The 24,749-nt window shown below is 45.1% G+C and overlaps 1 protein-coding gene across 1 annotated transcript in view; it reads right to left on the reverse strand.

The window, feature by feature from the left end:
- Positions 1-19,608, reverse strand: part of BTBD8 (BTB domain containing 8) — a 48,040-nt gene extending 28,432 nt beyond the window's left edge. Inside the window, exons 1-4 of the mRNA XM_066624090.1 lie at positions 19,467-19,608; positions 16,458-16,655; positions 3,096-3,382; positions 564-681 (exon numbers count right to left, since the gene is read on the reverse strand). Coding sequence (XP_066480187.1) covers positions 564-681; positions 3,096-3,382; positions 16,458-16,655; positions 19,467-19,597 — 734 coding nt within the window. The 5' untranslated portion in view covers positions 19,598-19,608. The remainder of the gene's footprint in view (positions 1-563; positions 682-3,095; positions 3,383-16,457; positions 16,656-19,466) is intronic.
- Between the last annotated feature and the right edge of the window lie 5,141 nt (positions 19,609-24,749).

Here is a 24,749-nt window from a genome sequence, read left to right on the forward strand (position 1 = left end):
AGGCCCTTAGGACCAGTCCAGGATCCTGGGAGGGTAGCTTCTGTCTGTGGTTGGGTGCCAGTTTCCTTCTCCCCCTGTGGCAGCTTCAGAGCCTTCATGGGGAAGGGTTAAGACTGCACCCTCTTGCTCCTTCACAGAGTTGGCTTGGATAATGTCCTTGGGCTTGCTCAAAGGCTCATCCTACCAAGGACTCAGTTGGCCTCCACACTTTGCTCTTGTCCTAGCCCACTATCAGCAGGAGTCAAGGTTTTCAACTTTGCCACACACTAAGCTCCTCCTCCCACTACGAGGGAAAAACACTGTGGTCCCATCGAGGTCTACAGCAGCAGCCCCTGTCCCGAGATCCCCAGGCATTAAAGAGTAACCTCTGCCTGGCACCTCACCCTCTCCTGGGTGTCACAATTTGTACATATGCAATATGGATAAAATGCTAGTATCACAGGGAACTATAAACACATACATACATTTATTTGCATTTCTAAACTTTGTCAATATGTTCCGTAAACAGAAAACCTTTAACTGTAGTGCAAGTGTGCGAAAAATTATATTTTATCTTCAAATACCTGTGTGCACGAAATTGTTTTCCATCAATTCCAATATTAATATCTGAAAACCAAGTTTTCTTGCAAAGCATCAACAGATCTTTTCCCAAGTCAGATGCAGTTTCTGCTTTAAAATTATCTGGAGAAAAGAAAATTGCTATTTTTATTTGTCTCAATTTATAACAGTACACTTCAAGCAAAGAGTTAAAAAATACTATAGAAATTATGTGTTTACACAACACTTTCATATTTAAGAGAGGTCAAACTTGGTGGTAGAGATCATGGTTTATGTGTATAATATGCAATATTTGATGATACTCAACTTCTCCAGCTAAAAGGTAACCTAAGTAGCTCAACTAACCCATAGTCAGACTTGATTTGAGGCACTTCATAGATCCAGATACTCACAGGGAGGGAGACTTCTGCAGCTGGCAACAGATAAAGGCTGACCCTTCAAAGTTTAGATTCTGTGGCAATGGTTCCCCAACTGTGAGCCGTGGCTCCCCGTGGAGCACCAGAATCCTCACAAAAACTCACCACCCTATACAATGTATAGCAGAGTTTCCCAAACTGGGATGTCTTGATGCCCCCAGCCAGGGAAGCTCTGCAGCTACCCCCTTAGGGGGTGGGATGACAATGCAGCAACAGAATGGGGACAATCACACTGCTGCTGGGGAAGGAAGGTATTTTTCCAACTCACCTGGGGGTCGCTATGGCTCTCTAGAAGGGAGCCTCTGCAGCTCTCCCAGCAGCTTCAAAGTGCTGTTAAAAGGGAAAAACCACTTCCTGTTCTTGTCACAAAACTGCAAGTGGTTGTTTGTTTGTTTTTTAAACCTTTTAACAGCAATTTGAAGCTTCTGGGAGAGCTGCAGAGGCTCTCCTCCAGAGAGCTATAGCGACCTCCAGATGAATTGGAAAAATACCTTCCCAACAGCAGCATGATCATCCTGATTGCCTTGCCACCCCTCCCCCACAAATACTTATAGGTTCTCTAAGAGTTTGGGAACCTCTGATGTATAGGGTAGTATCCCTAAAGGGGTGCTGTAGCCAATGGCCCAGTAAGTCAAGGGAGCTGCCAGTCAAAAAAGTTTGGGAACCATTGGTCTAGGGCAGTGATTTTCAAACTCTTTTCGAGAGTTTGAGACACTCTAAGTTCTTGTGAGGGTGGGGGGGAAGGCAGTGGGGGTGGGGGGAAGGTGACCCCCAGGATTGTGCCACTCAGAGGGGCTGCAGGGGCTTGGCTGCATGTACCTGAGCCTCCTGCAGTCTCCCAGGGGTGCGGGGAGCCCTGCGTGACCTTCTGCAGGGCTCCCTGAAGCTTTGAAAACCAAAGTGGAGCAATCGCATCCCACCTCTGCTAAAGCAGAAGTGGAACACGATCGCTGCTACGGGGATTCTGAAGCTGCGGGGAGCCCTGCAGAGAGTCACACAGGGCTCCCCACACCCCAGGAGGCCGCAGGAGGCTCGGGTACATGCAGTCAAGCCCTGAAGCCCCCCTGAGCCCCCGCATTCTTGCTACCCCTGCCACGTAAGGGGGCAGAGGCCAGGGCCCACAGGTGCCCCAATCTGAAAAGCCCTGGTCTTTGAAATGAGTTCCTCTGGTTGCTGTCTGGTTCCTCTCATATTGTTGCATTGCTTCTGGATACCAATTCCTATCATTAATGGATGCACAAGTATGTCATATTAACACGTAACCAATATGGTTGAAAGAAGCTGCACTTATGAAAATGAATCATGTCCCATAGCACAATGAAACTTGAACCTTAGCACTACTCTGTAAAGCGCTCGTTCTCTGACAGTCTTCCCCACTTGAAGACTGTGAAGCACTGCAGCAAGTAAAAGAAGAACAGAACTCAAATGCCTTCCTTCTCAGCACATACAGCAGATCTATTCAGATTCAATGAGTGCGTTTAACCCCTGGGGGCTGGGGGATAAGAATAGGCCCTCAGTTTGGCTGTACTTGTCTTAAGAGGCAACTAAACAGCCACCAGGTAGATGGGACTCGTTAGCCTGGGAAGGCAGCTCATCTGAAAAAAGGAAAACTCTGATCCCAAACCTCCACTGCCTTGTGGCTACATCCAGTTATGGAAAAGGCTTCAGGAGTCAACCTCGAGGCAAAATCCGGAGTTCATGCCAGAACACAGTCACGTTCTGGCAACTCCTGCAATGCCGCTGGAACCAACCGTATTGGCTTCTGCCTTTCCACTGGACCATTTCAGCGATGTGGAGGGGGGATTTGCTGCATGGGAAACAGTCTATCCTCCAAACTTACTTTACCCAGGCTTCGCGCACTGCAGAGGACACTGTTCCAGAACCACCAGAGCGCGATACTATAGTCTTCCAAGACTGAAGGATGCCAACAAGGATTGTCATATCTAATATAACCCTACAGACCTGCCCTGTCCAAGGCACATTTATTCAGGAACCAAGAAACAGCAAAGAATATTAATCCTGATATTGCTAGTGGAATAACTGTAAGATCTTGTCTGAGATGGTTAAACCCACAATGGCATTTAGATAAAGAAAATCCAAACATCACAGTTTTAACCTCACCTGACATAGTTCCATATCCTTCAGCAACAACAATTTCTTCAGGAGTTTCATTTGCAATAAAGGGAGAAACAGTAGTACCTATTTCTATAGCTGCATTAGAGGAATAATGATGACTGGATGACTTTTCACAATTTTCCAGGCACTGTTCAACTGATATCTGACAATTCTGCATACCGGTGAAGACTTTAATGCTTCCATCATCCTGTATTAACTCAGACTTTAATACTTGTTTCCTTAGAATTTCTTGCTCAGCTGCTTTGACATTTCTGTCAGATGAATACACAGCCCTAGGAAGAGAGGATCAGGTTTCAATTCTATGCAAGTACACTTGACAGTAAGTCCTGATGAATTCATTAGATCTTACTTGCATGTAGATATGCATAGGATCCAGGTGCAAAAAATGTTTATGGAACACATAACTCAAAATTATCCAGATGAACAGCTCAAAATATGCTGGTATCTCTGTTAATGAAATTTGTTGGCCACAAATGTATTAAAACACATAGATATAACTGATTTCTACTCTTACTGATTTAGCTGAAAAGGAAGTTAAAGAAGAGTCCAACCCTGTTATCCAAATTTCAGTTATCCATATTCAGTGTCAAAGTGGAGCTTGCATAATGTAGTGGATAACAGACTGGCAGTGCAATCTTATCCTGCAACCGAGACAGCATAACGATCCCTGCACCAGCTCAGAGCATTGCAAATGTATCACAAACATGTTTTGCAGCTACACATGAGCCAGCCCAACAACCTGTGACTGCTGCATCTAGGAGCAGTGCGGTCAGTATAGGTAAGGTTGGGGAATAAGGGTCAGATCGGGCCAGGGAGGGAACCGGGATTGGGCCTCTACAGTATCTTAACCCCCTTCCTGGGCCAGGCAGCCATACAGGGCTTTCTCAAATTTGTGCCAGATTTGTGCCAGCTAAATAGGTGGTGCAGATTTGAAAAGCTTATGGGATGGAAGGGGCATTACTCGGGTTAAGGTTAAGATTGGGCTATGAAATTAGTTTGAATCCTGCCTTTGCCATGAACTCAATCAGTGGCATGTGATAAGCCACTCCCTTTTAGCCTTAATTCCCTAAGATGCAACACAGGGATAATAATATTAATTTTGCAGGACTGGTGTAAAGATATCAAGGTAATTCACAGGAATGGGCACTTGACTCTGGTTGACTTGACTTGAGTTGCACTAAGAGGCTGTTTTTGACATTGCTGGTCCCAACTCGACTTGGGGCCAGTGAGTCGAAAAAAACTTGGAGCCAGTGACTTGTGCGGCAGTCCACACAAGCCAGTTCACTCAGATGAGAACACCATTACCTCAGCACAATCCTTCAACTGTGGATCTGGTTAAAAAAAATATACATTAGATACAGGTGTGCAGATAAGCACAGATGCAAGACATACGGACAGAAAGAAAAGTGAATCAACACACCACAATGTATCAACCAGAAGATTCTGCAATGCAGATCTCAAAAGAAACCCTTGCAGAAACAATTTACTATTCACAACAAGAAAAAGAGCACTACCAGTTCTTTAAAAATGTAAACAATTCACAGGAGCAACATGAAAGACAAAAAAATAGCATAGAGCCTTCTGTCTTAAATAAAATCACAGAAGGCAAGTGGCCTACTTATATTTTGTTTTCAATTCAAACAGTATCTCTTCTCAGTAGCTAAATAACTCGGGTTACATTCTTTGGGAAGACTTCCAGATAAATATTTCCTAGGAAAACGTGCTTGGTGGTGTGCATGAATTTATGGAGTGTTAAAATGTACGCTTTCTCCTTTAAAGGAGTAACACTTGTTCAAATAAGTTCTGAACATGACCTCCAGACATTCTAAACTGAATGCTGCCAACAAATGAAATTTGCCTGGGTCCATTAGACAACCGATAATAATCCCAGACAAATCCAAGAGTGTCTTTGGGTTGAGATGTTTGCCTGGAAGCTATAACACACTATTATCAGACAGTCATCTGAATTAAGAATGCAATTTAAATTCTAGTCACTGTTGGGGCTGTCAAACAATGCAATGACCTTTGGCCTATGTGGAACAGAAGAAACAGTTATCTATATAGTCATGCCTAGACATCTGCATGGGTTCTGTTTCCGGAACCCCCACAATCACTGGGACCCTTAGGACGCCACTTCCGGTTTTTCAGCAAAACCAGATGTTTTAAGGCCTTAGAAGGCCCTGGGAGGGCTGGGCAAGCATGGAATAAGTATTGCTTGCTGTTGGTCTCCCAGAGGCACCTGACTGGGCACTATGAGAAAGGAGATATTGGACTAGAACTCCTGGAATGATCCAGCAGGGCTCCACTCAAATTCTGATGGCTCCTCCAACACACACACACACAATGGCTAATCCTTGTGTATGCATTAATGTAGGAGCTATATTATATGCCTCTATTTTGCAGTCAAAATGTGGGTACGGAAACAATCTGGAAGCATCTCCAGTCTTCTCTCATAGATGGATGCATGTCTTCCAACTTTGCTTTTACAATAAAGTACAAGCTGTAATGCCCCGGGGCCCTCAGGGATGGGTCACCCTGTGCCTGTTCCAAGCAGGAACCCTTTAATTGCTGAGCTCCCTGGCGAGGGAGGCAGAACAACCCCCTAGGGAACCCCATCCCTGCATGTGCAGGGTGAAAGGAGGGACACACCCTACCCTTGGAATGCCAAGGAACCAAAGGGGAGGGTCAGGAGACCCCAGCCACTCCTTGGAGATGGGGTGGACCACCAGGATCCTGACCATAGGACCAGACCGGGACCACCCACCTCCGCCTGTGGCTGGCACTGCCCTGGAAGACCCACCCAGGAGGCGCAGGAGAGGACGCTGACTCAGCCTACCCAAGCCCTTTCCTGTGCTGAGCCAGCCGCCCACCCCTCTCCATCCCTCCAGAGGGAAGAGAGAGGCATCATTGCCCTGCCTCTTCCCCACAACCCGCAGTCCGATACACTCCGGATAAGACGGACAGAACCCTGCAGGACACCGGGGTAACAGAGCCCTACTCCTGGAACTGAAGTGAGGACCTGTGGGTAGGGCGGCACTGGAAGGCCATATGCCATGTTGCCTAAATAAAAATGTTGGAATTGCATCTTTGCTTTCGCTTTGTGGTAAGCCTAGATACCCTCCCTCCCTCCATTTTCCTGAGGTGATGTAGACGGGGCTGTTTTGATGCCCCGCTCCCTCCATAGGGAGGGGCAGACATGACAATGGCACAACAAAGACTATGTATTGGCAACCTTCAGTCTCGAAAGACTGTCACGTTCTGGCAACTCCTGCGACGCCGCTGGAACCAACCGTATTGGCTTCTGCCTTTCCATTGGACTATTCCAGCGACGTGGAGAGGGGGGATTTGCTGCATGGGTAACAGCCTATCCTCCATACCTTCTTTACCCAGGCTTCGCGCACTGGAGAGGACACTCCAACTTCGCCATACGGCGTCGGCACAACACGGGAAGCAGCAGTTTACCGGTTATAAGTCTTTGCTCGATTGGCGTAGAGCATGACGCCAGGGGCTGCTTCCGATGGTGGGAGAGATCATTGCATCTCATTGGGCAGCTACCGCCCGCCTTAAGCTGGGCAGTCCCCAGCCAGTAAGGTGTTGCCTCGCCACGGTCCGTTAACCTCATGGGGTGCGTGGGGTTTAGGGTGAAAACCGACAAGCGGATCGACAACTCTGCACCATGCAACAGAAAACAGAAAACTACTGCCCTAAAGCTGGGCACCTGGAACGTTAGGACAATGACACCTGGCTTCTCTGATGACCTGCAAGAAATAGACGACGCACGCAAAACAGCTGTCATCGACATGGAGCTGAGCAGACTGCAGATGGACATCGTCGCCCTTCAAGAGACTAGGCTGCCAGATTCCGGATCTGTCAAGGAGAGAAATTTCTCATTTTTCTGGCAGGGAAAACCACCAAACGAAACCAGGGAACATGGCGTTGGCTTTGCGGTCAGAAATACCCTGCTGAAATCCATCATCCCACCTACTGTGGGAAGTGAAAGAATTTTGTCCCTGCAGCTCCAGTCATCAGCAGGACCTATCACTCTCATCAGTGCTTATGCACCGACTCTGTCGTCTCCAGCAGAAGCCAAAGACAAATTCTATGATGACCTGGCCACCACTGTCAAGAAAATCCCTGTAAAAGAGCCGTTGTTCATCCTCGGTGATTTCAATGCTAGAGTTGGTGCTGATAACAGTTCATGGCCCACTTGCTTAGGTCAGTTTGGCACTGGGAGGATGAACGAAAATGGCCAACGCCTGCTAGAGTTTTGCTGTCATCACGGTCTCTGTGTCAGCAACAACAAAGACACGTTGTTATGTTTGCCACCGCATTGCATAAGTTCATCATTCACCATCCATTCTGAAGCTGCCTATAAACAGGAAGCATCTCTATAAAAAGGTTGGCAGTAATTGAGATAGTGGAAATGAAAGGAAAGGAATGAAGAAAGCAGGCTCCCTACTCACTCCATCCAAAGGCTGCATTTGTATGTACGTCTGGGTTTTTTGCATCCTATGGAGTACAGAGTTCTCCGTATATTATAATCGACTAGGTTAATAAATATTTAAAATTAATGCAGCTTTTCATTTTGTTCAAGAATACTGCAGTATTCTCTGCTGTACTGACCTACCCACAGAAGGCAGCAGGAGCTGATCTCATGACAAGCAAGGTACATCAGAAACAAAATGCAATGTTGTGCAAATGACCAGTTGCCTTCACTTGCTTGAGGCAGACCCAGTTCTATTAATGAGGATTTCCTGCAAAAGATCAGCCATTACCCAAATGGTTTGTACATGTGCAATTCAGCACAACTTTGCATCTTTAAGGTAATTCCATCTAAAACCCAGCTTTAAAAGGCTTTGTATGAAGTACTTACAAAATGTCTCATTTTCAAACATTATTAACAAAAGGTTATGACACTGCAAAGTCCATGTGACAAAATGGATCAATGGAATCCACAGGTCCTATAAAAGAGGGGCCAAGTTGAATTTATAATAGATCTATTAAGTGGTTTGCAGGAGATCAGAAAGCATTACGGATTCAACCGTTTAACAGAAAAGGAATTGTCCAAAATGGGGTTTTTCAAACAATTTGGAAAGGGAAGTGGGACACAGCAGTGTTAAGCCCTGATGTTGAAATTCTCTGACCCTAGTGAAGTTAGTTGTGGTGGGGGGGAGGATCTAACCTAAGCTTAGTATTTGTGATCTGGTTTATAGCCAAGATACTAATGTAAAATGGATTTGATTAAAGCTACGGACTCTTCCAGTATGGTTTGTTTAACCCTCTCCTGAGCAAGAAAAGTGTACTTTACTAATCTGGTATAGAGGTCAAATGCATCCCAAATCTGACTTATTAAGACTACCTTGGGTAGGCTCTCTTTTGCGTGATAGAGATGTGGAGAACCCAACTCTTCATTAAGTATTTCCCTTTGACAGTATAAGAATAAAGTGGTAGCAAAAATAATGGAGTTGATAGCATTTTGTGCATTCAAAAGTGAAACATACATGCTTATTAATTTCACAGTCAATGAGGCTGGGATCATTTTTACCCCAACTTCAGAGCATACACTACAAAAATTTCAAGGGGGATGAAGCATGAAACACAATGGGGAATTGATCTCATTCTACCTACCTACCTAAATAGAAATAAAAGAAAAATAAACATAAGAATGTTGGCCAACATCATGGAAGGTTGGTTGAAATCAGACAAAAGAGGGAAGTATGTGGACAAAATCTGAAATGTCCTTACAATTGAAAATGGCTGAAAGAGCAAAGCAATGAAAGTCAAGTGGATGAGAGCCAAGGTATTGTGCAATGCTGTATTTTGAAAAAAAGTTCTGAGAGTTTTACATAGCAAAGAATTGAAAAAGATGGTTCCCCATCCCATAGGCTCTCAAAATCTTTGTTTTTAATTCTAAGACACAACAGAGGCACCAAATTGCCCCTGGAAAGGAGTCTATGTGGGAATGGATAAGGACAGTTGCACTCCCTGACTAATTATAAAAGAATCACCACTTAAAGGTGCTTTATCTAATTAGCAGGGGATTACTATATTACCGTTGCAATCTTAAGCATGTCTACTCAAGAGTAAATCCAATTGAGCCCAATGGGACTTGCTCCCAAGTAAGTGTGCATAGAATTGACCCTAAAATAATTTTCCCTGCCATTATTAGGCTGAGACAGTGCTTTGTTGCAATGGCCAATGACTCAATACAGCTAAAGTGACTTGACAGCCAGAAATATTCAGATAATCAGAAGCTCAGACAAACAGAGGTGCTTTTTCTTTCAAGCTTATAACGTGACTATAGACATGTGTATAAATACAGTATAAAAAGAAACAGGATGATTAAAGTTTTGCTTATATTGATTCTACTGTATGTAACTATGTCCCTCAGAGGAACCTCTTTTTATTGAATGCCAAATATAGCACAACGATTAATCTTACTGAGTATTTCAAGAATGAGTAAAGAAAGTTATTTTGAAAAGGAATTAAAATAGAGCATCAGAAAACAAAAACATTTTGTCACATTTTGACAGAGGACAGAGTATGGAGATACAAAATTTGAAAACAAAACTCCTGGAACACAATGCTCCAATAGATGTTAAAACCGATAAAAATCCTTTTTTCCCATATAAATTTTTCTTTCATTTCAGGCTACAGACAGCGATAAGGAAATTCAATTAATCTTGTACCATAAAAGGCTCAAAGTCACAAAAGCAAACTGCTCAATAAGTTGAAAACTTCTTCTGGAAACTTGATTAATTGGCAATGACTTTAGAAGTGGAAACATTACTGACAGTGAAAATACTAAACACTGTTAGGATTATATTACGGTATAGTTAACATTCATAAACTAAACTTGCAAATAGCTTTTCACCTCCAGTGACAAAAATCTCCTCCAGCTGATCCGATAGGGAAACTTCACCAAAAGTTAGCTCTCGGTATTTGAGGCCATGTAGGATGTAGGCAGAAGGGCCAGTAAACGTTTGTGGTTTTTTTTGCAATTTTTGTTTATATAAACTAGTAGATATTTGCAGTGTTGACACAACTACACATATTTCTGATCTTTTCAAATCCTACATCAGTTTCCACATTACCACAATGCAGTTGTCCTGAATAAGGATAACAAACCACATCTCAGGATTCAATTCCAGCTCAGCAACAAATATCCTGCTAACTTGGAAAAGTCAACATCATCTCTGTTTTTCAGAAGGGAAGATAATAAATATTCAGACAAAAGAGGGCCTCTTCATATTTTTAAGGTGATCTGGTATGGATAATATGTAATCATTAGTTGGCAACCTTCAGTCTCGAAAGACTATGGTATCGCGCTCTGAAAGGTGGTTCTGGAACAGCGTCTAGTGTGGCTGAAAAGGCCGATTCGGGAGTGACAATCCCTTCCACACTGGGAGCAAGTGCAGTCTGTCCCTGGCCTGTCTCCCTGGCTATGGGCCTTCCTTCTTTGCCTCTTAGCCTCAGACTGTAATCATTAAAGGTTCATTAAACAATCAAGGATCATTAAAGCAAGCAGATCCACCCATTTCAAAGTTAGAAACTTTTATTCTAACACTAACAGCCCAATCCTACTGAAGACTAGGGCCAGAAAAATGTGTGCTCCAACGCAGGCTGCCATAAAGCAGCTGTGCTTTGTGGCAGTGCAAACTCCTGGCACACTGATGGGAAGGCTAGAAACTTCCAACGCTCTCCAGTGCATGTGGGGAGGTGTGGTGGAGCAAGTAAGCCTGGCAGAGGGGGTGGAACAGGGCAGGGAGGGGGTGAGGATGGGTGGATGAGTCCCAGATTTGGTGGCAGTGATGCCCACCAAATCCAAACCCTGTTCCCAGGCCTGATCCACCTGCATGGGTCTAAGACTTGTGCCAGCAATACTGCAGCTCCTGGGGCTTATCTTAGAACAAGGGAACAAAAGTCCCTTTACCTAAGTCACCACTGCATTACCACATGGGGGTTTTGGCAGGGTTGGGCTGCCCCCATACAGGTGGACCCACAGAATTTGAGAGGGTTCTGTTCCTAAAATCCACATGAATACCAAATTTCACGTGAAACCAAATCACACAAAATTTGGGGTCCACCCAGCTCCAAACACAACTGGAACCTTCTTCCAGAGCTCATCTAACACCTGTGGAGGCTGCACACAGCCCCCATGGGCCTCTGAAAGGCCTCTTGAGGACCTAGAAGGGCATTTCCAGTTTTTGGGTGAAAACCAGAAGTGCCCTTCTAGGACCTCAGGAGGCCATTTTGAGGCCCATGGAGGCTGCGCATGGCCTCCACAGGCCTCAGAAGTGTCTCCAGAGGGCTCAGGTGGAGCCAGATTCAAGGATAGAAATTCCACGAATAAAGAGGCTTCACCTGTATTAAAAGATTCTGCACTAAGAGCTCAAAAAAAATTACCGTATTTTTCACTCCATAAGACGCACTTCCCCCCCCCCCAAAAAAAACAGTGGGGAGAAAAGTGTGTGCGTCTTATGGAGCGAATACTGCAAAAAAAAAAAAAAAACTTCTCCACCCCTGCCCCGGCCCCTTGCTCTGCTCTGCGTGGGTGGGGCGGCAGTCTCGCTGCCCAAGCCCGGGTGTCTACTCAGAAGTAAGTCTCAGAGTCACTGGGGCTCACTCCCAGGAAAGCGTGGGTTGGGTTGCAGTCTCACTGCCCAATCCTGTGCATGCCTACTCTGAAGTAAGTCCCATTAGAGTCAGGGGGGCTCACTCCCAGGAAAGCCTCTCTCCCCCCCCAAGCCTGGAGCATCACATCCTCTCTCCACCCCAAGCCTGGAGCATCACAGCTTCTCTCCCCCCCCCCAAGCCTGGAGCATCACAGCCTCTCTCCCCCCCCACCCCCAAAGCCTGGAGCATCACAGCCTTTCTCTCTCCCCCCCCAAGCCTGGAGCATCACAACTTCTCTGCAACACAAACACTTCCCCCCCTCACACACAGGCTGCCCCCTTCTCTTACACACACAGATGCTCTGCCCCCCCACACACACTCACACAGCAGGGGAGGGGCGCTCTCACCTCATCCAGCATCTGAATGTAAGCTTCCCCCCCATCACAAAGAAAAAAACTGTCTCCTTGGTCAGAATGCCAGTGTTTGCTTATTGCACAAGCCCCAAGTAAGGCTCGGTTCTCACCATAAATCCAGAGGTTTGTTGTGTCTTGAGAATTCAAGTTGTGGTTGGACTTTCCACTTGTTCATTTGTATTGGAATCACAGAAGAACTGGTGACGAGGTAGATGTGGTGTCAGCAGTGGCCCCTTTAAGGGTAAGGCCTGGGCATCCAGCAGAGTGTGCTGCACAGCTGCAGCCACTGGAAGGCAATAGGGCCCTCAGGGATATAAGGAGTACCTGAGGCAGAAAGGGTTTGTGGGTCTTGAAGGAGTGCAGGTTGGAGAGGAGGCTGACTGACTGGGTTTATTGAATTTGGAATCTGACTGTGGATTGTGACTGGACTTGGATACCCTGATGGATTTGACTGACCTACCTGGAACCTGACCTTGGACTGTAATTTGGCTTATTGGCTCTGGACTCTGATTTGGCAACTCTGATTGATGGGACTGATTTACTTGGCATCTGTGGACTGGAACTGGACTCACTTTTGCTTGCTGCACTGGTGAGTTGCACAAGGGGGACTGATCAGCCTTAAGCAGGCATGAGGCCCAGTGGATTGGAATTTGGCAGAACATTGTAGCAGAAAGATAACGTGATCCCCTATTTGTGTGCACGTGCTTTTGTGAGCTTCATAAATTTTGACTCTAGCAATGATGAGTTCTTGGGGTTTCCAGAAAACTAGAGTACTCAAACCTTTAAGTCTCTCCATTTGTTAATGACAGTGATAATGGTTCTTAATGCCACTGTTGACTGCTGTTCACTTTACATGGTTCAAATGTTGTTCTGTTATAGTTCATTAAATATTTTTACACTATTTGGTTCAGAATATTTTTTTCCTGTTTTCCTCCTCTAAAAACTAGGTGCGTCTTATGGTCAGGTGCGTCTTATGGAGCGAAAAATACGGTAGTAGTTAATATCAACAGCAAAAAATTTTGGCTTCTAAAAACTAAACAACCAACAGAGAACCTGCTATAAATAGACTGCCTGTCAAGCTGGGGCAGATGGCAAACACGTCGAAATTTACTTATGCTGCTGAAGGACCACAGATCCACAAAAAGATACTTTTGAATGGCAGATACATATATTGTTACATACTGGGATAAAAAAGAATAAATGTCAAATTCTTTTTGTAGTTTTATTTCACTGAAAACCTTTTGCTTACATCTACTTCAGAGAAAAGGGACAAATATTTTATAGTTTCAGCTATAATGCAACATTTGCCGATGATGTTTGCTGCAAACGCATAGAAATGCTACCACTCTGCTTTCCTAAAGCTTCCTATACTGCTCTAATTAACTCTATGTTGCAGCCACTAATTAGAATTGACAAAAATCTTTGCTCTTCACGCTATGGGCCACTGAGAACAGCATTTCTCCCCTTTCTGTGTGTGGCATGACCAATGAAATTCACTGTTGGATAGATTTATACAGGTTTTTCTATCCGGTGGTGACCAAGAACACTGTCAAGGCAGCAAGACAAAGACTGGAGATGTGTGTGTAAGTGGGGGGGGGGAATATAGGAAAACAAGAAGAGATTACAGCAGGGCTACCAAGACTCATAGTCCTGATATTACATTAACAAATCACAATCACTGAATTTCTTATTTTCCACTGACCTATAAAGCTAATGCAACAGTACGTCCATCTATGTCTAGCAGTTGCTAAGTTTGTCAGAGAGCCAAAAATTCTTCCAGTAATCATATTTATTTTGCAGAAATCTCTCAGAACAGACATTCAACTTCTATAGTTACAGCACAGCCTGAATTAACACAGCCTTTTCCCTACAGGCCTGAAAAAAAAATCACATTTAATTAAACAATATGCCATTCACTCTTCCGTGACAAAGGGGATGCTTAATATGCAGTTCCAACATACCATAGGCTTCCATGGCATCTAACTTCCATGAAACAACCTATCAAGAGCAGTGATTCGTATTCAGCCAGGTACTGATAAAATAACTGATCCTACCTCTCACGTATTTCATGTCAGTGATGGACCTGCCCCTCTCTGCACCCTGGGGTAAAGGTCCGTGATGCCAGCCCCCTGCACCACACTGCCCCCCCCCCATACTTACCCCAGCACAATGGAGCCTTGTGTGACGCCGAAGACAATTCAGGAAGCATTGTGAAGTGTTCTAGCGATCTTAGCACTTCAGGGAAACTCGGGACATTTGCCCCCCCCAGGTCCACCTTGGGGCATTTGCCCCTCCCACCCTCCCAGGCTTGCCACTGTTTCATGTATCATATGGTTTCTAAACAAAAAATATATAAGTGATCCAAGGCTACTTTTTGATGCTGAGAGGCCATCCAGTCTAATTAAATAACCATCAGGATAATGAAGGGAGGGGCTGTATTTTGCCAAGACCAATGCTGGGTGAATCACATTTATTTGAAATATTTATATCCCACCCTTCAGGGAGGATTCAGGGAGGCTTACAATAGAGTTTTTAAAACCAGAGACTTACAAAATACTCATAGCAAAAAGGATAGCTAACACAGCACAACTGAGTGAGAGATAGCTTCCACTCTGTTCAAACAATTCCAGAAATAAATTGAAATAACTTATCAAGAACTTCTCCCATTCCAGAGCTAGGGAGAACAAGGCAAAAAGGGATGCGCACTCCCTGAGGAAGCTCAATTGCTGCCTCCCCAGCAATAGCTGTGTTCCTTTCTATGTACTGTATATGGAATGATCCGAGGCAGCTCTGCCTGCTGCCTCCCCAGCAATTGCCAACAAGGCGCCTTGCCTTTTTTTCCCATTAGAAGCCAGCCACCCTGCCCTTTGTGTGTGACGGGTGCTGAACAGCACCCCTCTAAGCTCCCAGATGGACCTTCTCGCAGTGCTGCCAATCCTGGCAGCCCCAGGCCAGCCCATGATGCCCCTGAGCATGGACAACTTGTTGGGTCCTTGTGTGTGTTTTATTAAACTACTTAGGTCTGGTGAGGTTCTGCCTCCCCTGACTGCACTTCAGTAGGCAGAAGCAGGTGTCTGCAATAGGAGTTAGAACAAAAACAAGTCTAGCAGCTACTAGTCTAGGAGTTGGTAATCTACAGGAGTCCTCGAGATAGAACTGTTGCAGCAGTGAATGGTTAGACAAAACTGGAAGGTTTATATGGAGACCAGGAAGCCTTACCTTCCAGGTCTCTTTATCTAGCAGGGTCCCACTCCAGGCTCTGTGTCAGTCTGATTCCCCCTCCAGTCAAGTAGGTTCAAGGCAAGTGAAGTTTCAGGCAGCCAAGTGAGCATATCTCTACTGATTTTAGGCCTCAGCCCTGATCTGTTGCTGCTTTTGGAGTCCAAGAACAATTAAGGGGTCTGGAGAGGATACCCTGAACCTCAGGCTCCTCAGAAAGAAAACATACAAGGGCAAGGTGAGGGGGTACATTCCAATGGTTCCTCAAGGGTTGCGGTTCTCGGTGGATTGTGGCTAGAGCCATGGTCACCAGCAGGGACTGGCTCTCCTTTTTCACAGAGGAGGTCTCTTCCACTTCTGAGCCTGGCTGGGTTCTGATAATTATCTATATTTGCAGTGCATGTTTCCAAATTTATTTCACAGAAATTAATGACAGATATTGAGAAATCCAGCCCATTTTGGCCAGCATAGCACTGTCCTGGGTACCATTTCTTGATATCACATATGTAATGCTATTTAAAAAAAATCCAGGAAATTACAGGCCAGTTAATCTAATGCCTGTTCCAGATAAACTAGTGAAAAACATTATGAAAGGCAAAACTGTTATATAGAAGCAGCCTCACTGGGAAGCATGTATTATGTAATAGGAAGTCTTTTTTCCCCAACTGAAGGGGTTATCAACCATCTAGAAAGGGATAACCTGACATGCAATAACACTCTTACTACAGGCTTGCCACATTTGTTCCCCCAATCATAAGCATGAAGATATGTATATAAAAAAATAAGGAGACATTTATGATGGTTTCCAAACCTATGCAATCCAAAGAAGTGACTGAGATTTAGAGTTCAGACAATACTTCATTAGCATATTCTGAGAAAGAAAATTCACCTTCTCTAAATCTCTAATTTGACAATCTAAGGGCAGGACCTATCCCCTGAAGCTCACAGAGGAATTATAATGGTGCAAAATGGGCTACTATTAAAGCAACCCATTTCTAACAGGTTTCTTAACTATCCCAACACATCTCATAAATTTTGACTCGAGTCAAAATACTGGCTGGAAATGCATTTTAAAGTGCAAAATAAAATGAAAACTTACTGCAAGAACGTTTTAAATTCAGAGGGTTCCAAATTCTCCAGATTAAGAACTTCACAGTTGTTCAGATTATTTAACAGTCTTCCAGCAATGTGTGAAAAAAAATCTGGAATTCTTGCTAAAAGCACTGCCTTGTGCGCCCTGAACAGAGTGTTGCCAATGCAGAAAGTGACGTCAGTGAGAATTTCCTCTTTAAAAAGCCTGTAACAGAACAGATATAGTTTAATACAGGGGTGTCACTCGTTTCATACAGAAGGCCGAATAGCATTCATCATGCCTGCTGAGGACAAGTAGTGATTAGGCAGGAAGTGATGTCATTAAACAAGTCATAACAAAAAATCAGCACTTTTTCTCACTTAGGAACTCATTTGCAGCAAATGACAGAAAAGAAAATATGGAAACTTTGATCGTATTTCAAAATATAAGAGAGCCCCATTTTCATGTCGACTGCCCTTTCAGCAGTAACACCTCAGCAGTGCTCAGCAGCTGAGATCCTGAGGGGCAGATATAAAGCTTCCATGGGCAGTATCCGGTGCCCAGGCCTTATGTTTGACACCCCTGGCTTAATGAGCTGAATGCAGGTTTAGGAGGGCCACACCAGTGGTAGGATACAAGTATTTTACCCAAGTGATTGTCAGATTGAAAAATAAAAGTTAGTAAAGTTTGTGATTTTAATGAAATGTAACCTTGATTGATTAGACAGGCCCCTTCAAGGCTTTGAAAAGGACATTAACATTCTTTTTCATGTCTTCCTTACTAGACTGTCCTTTTAGGCATCTGTCCTTACTAAATCACTAATCCTATTTTACTTTTGGGGAAGACTTTGGAAAGCCTTTAAAAAAATTATCAATGTGTATGCACAGGCGTGCATGCATGCATGTAACCCAATCAAATCTGTAAATAAAAAAAGCACTGACCAGATTATAGTACATTAAAGCACTTTATATGGGCTGTCCTTGAAGATGGTCTGGAAACATCAGCCTGGTTCTACTAATAGGAATCATTTATATACCACAATTTTAAAAGCTTCACTTATCAGGTAGCTTCCAGGTCAAATTGAAGGTTTGGACCTTGAGTGCCTAAAGAGTCTGAATTCCTGGTCTTTCGGGGAACATTAGCTTCTATTTCAACCACATTGCAAGCATGGATTTTCAAATGAAACTCTGTTCCATGTCTCTCTTTCATCCAGACTAGTAGCCACAAGTTCTTTTTTGTGGAGACCCTCAACATTGGAATCTCCTTTTCAGGTCTTTAAAAGGTCAGCTAAGACCATTCCTATCTAAGATCACAAGTGGTTTTGCCTGAAGTTTTGCCTGAATTTATATAATTATGACTAGGGGTGTGTTTTGGGGGTGATATTTTTTCCAAAATTTCTTGATTAAAATAGCAAATTGTGGTTTTATGTGTTTTTATTCCAAGGGCACATTTTAATAAGTTATAATTATAAATATAATCATTTTAAAAATGTACTAGGCAGAGTTTCTCAATCAGTGGTATGGGTACCACTAGTGGTACTTGAAGTGGTGTCTGGTGGTACCCACAGAGCCCCTGGGCACCTGCCACCAAGTAGTGAGAGCAGGAATGACACAATAAAAAACAGTAGGAGGTTTAGCTTGGGAGGAGGGACAGAGGTCCAAAGCATGCTTTTCCACACTCAAAAAGCTCTCCTATCCACTCTGAGACTGGTCCTTTCTGGCCTCCCAATCTGGAAGTAACTGCCAATGATGTCATTGCTAGTTACTTCCAGTGATAATTTGAATAGATGGAAAGTGTGAAGTTGTATGGCAGAGGACACTATAGTGAGGACACTATGATGAGAACGCTATAGTAGGTAGGTGATATAGCGTCAGCAGATGCAGCCACAGTATTATTTCTAACAGCAAAAGTAATGTTTTAATTTTTGGAAAGTATCTTAAACTCCAAAATGCTGTGTTTTATGTTTGTATTCGGATATTTTAATACTAAAAGGTGGTGGTGTATTTCTATGCATTTTTAACAACAACAAAAAGCCTAACTATAACTTACAGCCTATAACTTGTTCTGTATTTTATAAAAAGTTTTGTTTTTTTTTAACCATTAATATAACTTGTACTTTTACCTCATTACTGCCTCGGGTGCCTGGGTGTTTGGACTGATTCAGCAGGGCTTTTCATATGTTCTTATGACCCACCTTTCTAGAGGCCCATCTAGTCCAGCTTCCTGTATCTCACAGTGGCCCACCAGATGCCTCAGGGCCCAGTCCTATCCAATTTTCCAGTGCTGGTGCAGCTGTGCCAATAGGGCATGCACTGCATTCTGTGGTGGGGAAGCAATCACAGAGGCCTCCTCAAGATAAGGGAATGTTCGTTCCCTTACCTTGGGGCTGCATTGCGGCTGCACCAGTGCTGAAAAGCTGGATAGGATTGGTCCCTCAGGGAGCACACAAGACAAGAGACCTGCATCCCGGTGCCGCACTCCCTTGCACCGGAGGTAGCCTACTTCTAAAATAAAGAGATTACAGATACCCATCATGGCTTGTAACCTGGGATGGAGTTTTCCTCCAGAAATCTGTCCGATCCCCTTTTAAAGGCACCCAGGCCAGTCGCCATCCTCACATCATGTGGCAAGGAGTTCCACAGACTAATGACGTGCTGGGAAAAGAAATATTTTCTTTTGTCTGTCCTAACTCTCCTGACACTCAGTTGTAATGGATGCCCCCTAGTTATGGTGTTGTGTGAGGGGGAAAAGAGCTCCCCCCCATCCACTTTATCCATCCCCTGCATAATTTTGTGTTAGGCACCCCTTTTTCTAGGCACCCCTTTTTCTAGGCTGAAGAACCCCAAATACTGTAGCCTTTCCTCATAAGGGAGGACACGTGTTAAGAAAAGCAGACCGTTCACACGGTGCCCCCAGGTATGAACACGCAAGGGGAGGTCTGCCTGTGTTGGTTGCAAGGGGGAGCAGAACCAAGTGCAGTGCACGACTCCGCCTGCAGAGGTCGCCCTGCACGCAACGCCAGTCTGCTGCTCTTACCTGATCATGTCCTGCCTGAGCTGCTCGGCCACCGCCTCCTTCAGCCTCCTCTTCTCCGCAGCGGCCCTCCCTCCGCCTCCCCTGGTCCCACCTGGGCCTCTGGAGGCAACATCCCCGCCACAGCGCGCCATGGACCAGGACCCACTCGCGCAGGGAAGGACCTTTCAGGCGCCCAGCCTTCACGTTCGTCCTGCGAATTGCGATTGGCAGACGGTCCCTAACTGTAACGGGCAGGGGTATTCACAACGCGTACTCAAGAAGCCCCTCGCTGCCCCTCACACAGGCTACGTAGGGAGCGTCTCAAAACTCTCAAACTGACAGGCGATTTCCTGTTCTCCTTAGTTGCGGCGGGTGCCTGGAAAATGCCCATCCTTTCTTCCCATTGGACGGGAAAAGACAGCTTCACCAATGGGGACTCGTTATCTCTCTACAGCTGTAAGTCCCGCCTCCGCCTTGTTTACCATGCTTGTATTGCACGCCAGAGGGTGGTGTCTGCAGTTGTGTTTGGTGGAAGAGAAAAGCACTGGGGGGAGGGAGGGATAAGATCCGGGGGACCAGCTGCAAAGGGGGACAGAGTGCCTGTGCCTTTAACCATTGCATAGCAGAGGGAATGTTGGCAGCTGCAGCTTTTTGAGCCCTTCCATGTGGGGCTGACCTGCCAACATTTCCTCTGTTATGCAATGGCTTTCCCAAACTGTGGGTCGGGACCCACTGGTGGGTCGCCAGAGGGTGATGGAAAGATCACATAACTCATTGCCTCAAGCCCTGAGGCTGTTCAAAAATCTGATGCTGTAGCTGCTAATTACCCTGCAAGCACTTCCACTCTGTGAGGAGGGGGCTTCCAGAGCACTTCCACTTCCTGCAAGAACAGTGGGGGTGGCTCTGCTCTTGGCTGTTCAGAGGACCAAGAGCATCAAGGGAGACCCACTGCTGCAGCAGGCCAGAGGGGGCCCATCCAGTCCAGGCTCCTGCATCTCACAGGTGTCCCCACCAGATGCCTCAGGGCCCAATCCTATCCAACTTTCCAGCACCAATATAGCCACAGTGCAGCCCCAAGGTAAGGGAACAAACATTCCCATACCTTGAGGAGGGCCCTGTGACTGCCTCCCCACCACAAGATGCAACGTATGCCCTGTTGGCACAGCTGCACCGGCACTGGAAAATTGGATAGGATTGGGCCCTCAGGGGGCACACAGGACCACCACAGTGATTTTCAACCTTTTTCATTGCATGGCACACTGAGGGCACAATCCTAACCAGGTCTACTCAGAAGTAAGTCCTATTTTGTTCAATGGGGCTTACTCTCAGGAAATTGTGGTTAGAATTGCAGCCTGAAAAGGCACTAAAATTGTCAAGGCACACCATCCATTTTTTGACAACTGACAAGGCACACCATGCTGCTGGCAGAGGGCTCAAACCCCAATGGCCCCTACTAATAAATGACCCTCCCCAAACTCTCACCTCACACCTGCTGACCATTCGTGGCACACCAGTGTGCCATGGCACAGTGGTTGAAAATGGCTGCGATAGAGTGTTGTTTTAAATAGTGGGTCCTGGTGCAAAAACGTTTGGGAACCACTGGGTTAAAGGTAGAGGCACTATGGGCCAAATCCTATCGTTTCCAGCTCTGGTGTAGCTGTGCCAATAGGGGGTGCACTGCATCCTGTGGTGGGAGGGTAGATATGGAGAACTCCACAAGGTAAGGGAACATTTGTTCCCTTGCCTCAGGGCGGCATTGCAGCTGCACCAGTGCTGGAAAATTGGATAGGATAGGGCACCTTTGTAACTAGTTACCTTAGATAAGACCCAGAACCTCAAGAGGAAGGACATACAGCTCAGGGCCCCATCCTATCCAACTTTCCAGCACCGGTGCAGCCCCGATGTAAGAGAACAAATGTTCCTATTCTTTGAGGAGGCTTTTGTGACTGCCTCCCCACCAAAGGATGCAGGGCACTTCCCATTGACACAGCTGCACTGGTGCTGTAAAATTGAATAGGATTGGGCCCATAGAGAGCTGATTAGGGATACACATGTGACGGGGACACAGAGAGCAGAGCACACATGATTATATACGCAGAGATGCAAGTTCACAGAAACCCATAGCACCCTAGCAGTGTTGTCACAATTATAAGAGTGAAAGGCAGCGATCATGTAGAATTCAGCAGCTCAGATAGTTCTATATAACTTCACAGAATGGGAAGACTAGACATATATGCTGCAGATTTTATAGGACTGTTTTACAGGGTAGTCATCATGCATGTTTAGTCATACTAGAATTCCCATTGCGTTTCATGGGGCTTACTCCCAGGTAAGTGCGCATAGGAGTGTGCACTTAAGTAGTCAGTTGTAAGTGCCTCTACCCACGGGTAGATGGGATTCATTAGCCTGGGAAGGCAGCTCATCTGAGAGAAGGAAAACTCTGATCCCAAACCTCCACTGCCTTGTGCCTACATCCAGTTATGGAAAAGGCTTCAGGAGTCAACCTCGAGGCAAAATCAGGAGCCGGAGTCCCTGAGGCAGTTCATGGCTGAACACAGTCATGTTCTGGCAACTCCTGCGACGCCGCTGGAACCAACCGTATTGGCTTCTGCCTTTCCATTGGACCATTCCAGCAACGTGGAGAGGGTGGATTTGCTGCATGGATAACAGTCTATCCTCCATATCTACTTTACCCAGGCTTCACGCACTGGAGAGGACACTGTTCCAGAACCACTATTCAGAGCGCAATACCATAGTCTTCCGAGACTGAAGGATGCCAACGTGATGTATGTGCCTCAGATTGTGAAGGCAATCAGAGTGGTAGCTTCTGGAATAGTTTATCCCACGAAATGATCTTTGATGCCACCTAGGATATTCTGTTGCAATTGCAAAGTAGTACATGAACAGAACGAAAGGAGGAATATACAGTACAGTAATTTATGGCTATATCCAACCATTCAGGCCAGGGGAAGTTAAGAACAAATTGACAGGAAGAGTAAACAAGTTACTTTAGTTACCTTGGCTATATGAACTTCCTTAAAAATCCTTTGCTTTCAGATATTTTAGCAGGTGCATGCTTTGCCATTTTATGATTGTACAGTCCCAGAGGAAGGCAAGATACGTACTTTTTGAAGCAAAAAATGAAACAAAGATCTGGCAAATGCACCAACTACAACATTAATATTTCTGTGATTTATTGTATCTAGTGTGGCCAGGAAATGACAACTAGTATTTATGTATTTAGGCACTCCAGGAATTATTTGCTCCATGTGTAAATCCTTAGTTCATTCCAGGCACAGTGAAGCAAATAAAAAGGAAAAATCTTCAAGGGTAAATTATAGTTGCTTCAACTGATGTGTTTCTTGAAATGCACATTCTTTCTTACTATGGCATGTACATAGTTGCTAGTACTCACCTATGTCTAGGAGATGGGAGTAGCTAGGGTAACAGGACATCTGGTATTCTTTTGCATCTTTTTAGATTGTGAGCCCTTTTGGGACAGGGAGCCATTTAGTTATTTGATTTTTCTCTGTAAACCGCTTTGTGAACTTTAGTTGAAAAGCGGTATATAAATACTGTTAATAATAATAATCTATTATCATTCACACTAAAGTTCCTGCTTAATATTTAGAGATACTCAGAGCAAAATTATCCTTAGTATGTGATCTCCCTATGTTCTACAATTTTCAGCCCAATCCTATGGTTTCCTCTGCCAGGCCAGTGATGCCAAAATGGCTACGGCTGCATCCTGCAGAGGGAGTCAACTGCAGAGGTCTCTTCTGATTAAGGGGATATTGGTTCCCTTACTGATGGAAAAACATCAAATTATATGCTTAAGCTACCACTGTTGATCTTCAAGAATACTGTGTGTGTGTTACAATCAATTTGCTTTCAAAGGCCTGTAAATACAGGGTCCAGGAAAGCAGCTAGGATTCAGCAGCCACCACTGCTGCGGCATCCATAAGAACATAAGAACATAAGAACAGCCCCACTGGATCAGGCCATAGGCCCATCTAGTCCAGCTTCCTGTATCTCACAGCGGCCCACCAAATGCCCCAGGGAGCACACCAGATAACAAGAGACCTCGTCCTGGTGCTCTCCCCTACATCTGGCATTCTGACTTAACCCATTCCTAAAATCAGGAGGTTGCGCATACACATCATGGCTTGTACCCCATAATGGATTTTTCTTCCAGAAACTTGTCCAATCCCCTTTTAAAGGCATCTAGGCTAGACGCCAGCACCACATCCTGTGGCAAGGAGTTCCACAGACTGACCACGCGCTGAGTAAAGAAATATTTTCTTTTGTCTGTCCTAACCCGCCCAACACTCAATTTTAGTGGATGTCCCCTGGTTCTGGTATTATGTGAGAGTGTAAAGAGCATCTCCCTATCCACTCTGTCCATCCCCTGCATAATTTTGTATGTCTCAATCATGTCCCCCCTCAAGCGTCTCTTTTCTAGGCTGAAGAGGCCCAAACGCCGTAGCCTTTCCTCATAAGGAAGGTGCCCCAGCCCCGTAATCAGCTTAGTCGCTCTCTTTTGCACCTTTTCCATTTCCACTATGTCTTTTTTGAGATGCGGCGACCAGAACTGGACACAATACTCCAGGTGTGGCCTTACCATCGATTTGTACAACGGCATTATAATATTAGCCGTTTTGTTCTCAATACCCTTCCTAATGATCCCAAGCATAGAATTGGCCTTCTTCACTGCCGCCGCACATTGGGTCGACACTTTCATCGACCTGTCCACCACCACCCCAAGATCTCTCTCCTGATCTGTCACAGACAGCTCAGAACCCATCAGCCTATATCTAAAGTTTTGATTTTTTGCCCCAATGTGCATGACTTTACACTTACTGACATTGAAGCGCATCTGCCATTTTGCTGCCCATTCTGCCAGTCTGGAGAGATCCTTCTGGAGCTCCTCACAATCACTTCTGGTCTTTACCACTCGGAAAAGTTTGGTGTCGTCTGCAAACTTAGCCACTTCACTGCTCAACCCTGTCTCCAGGTCATTTATGAAGAGGTTGAAAAGCACCGGTCCCAGGACAGATCCTTGGGGCACACCACTTTTCACCTCTCTCCATTGTGAAAATTGCCCATTGACACCCACTCGCTGCTTCCTGGCCTCCAACCAGTTCTCAATCCACGAGAGGACCTGTCCTCTAATTCCCTGACTGTGGAGTTTTTTCAGTAGCCTTTGGTGAGGGACCGTGTCAAACGCCTTCTGAAAGTCCAGATATATAATGTCCACAGGTTCTCCCACATCCACATGCCTGTTGACCTTTTCAAAGAATTCTA

Source organism: Tiliqua scincoides, chromosome 4 (genome assembly GCF_035046505.1).
Source record: "Tiliqua scincoides isolate rTilSci1 chromosome 4, rTilSci1.hap2, whole genome shotgun sequence".
NCBI classification, from domain to species: domain Eukaryota; kingdom Metazoa; phylum Chordata; class Lepidosauria; order Squamata; family Scincidae; genus Tiliqua; species Tiliqua scincoides.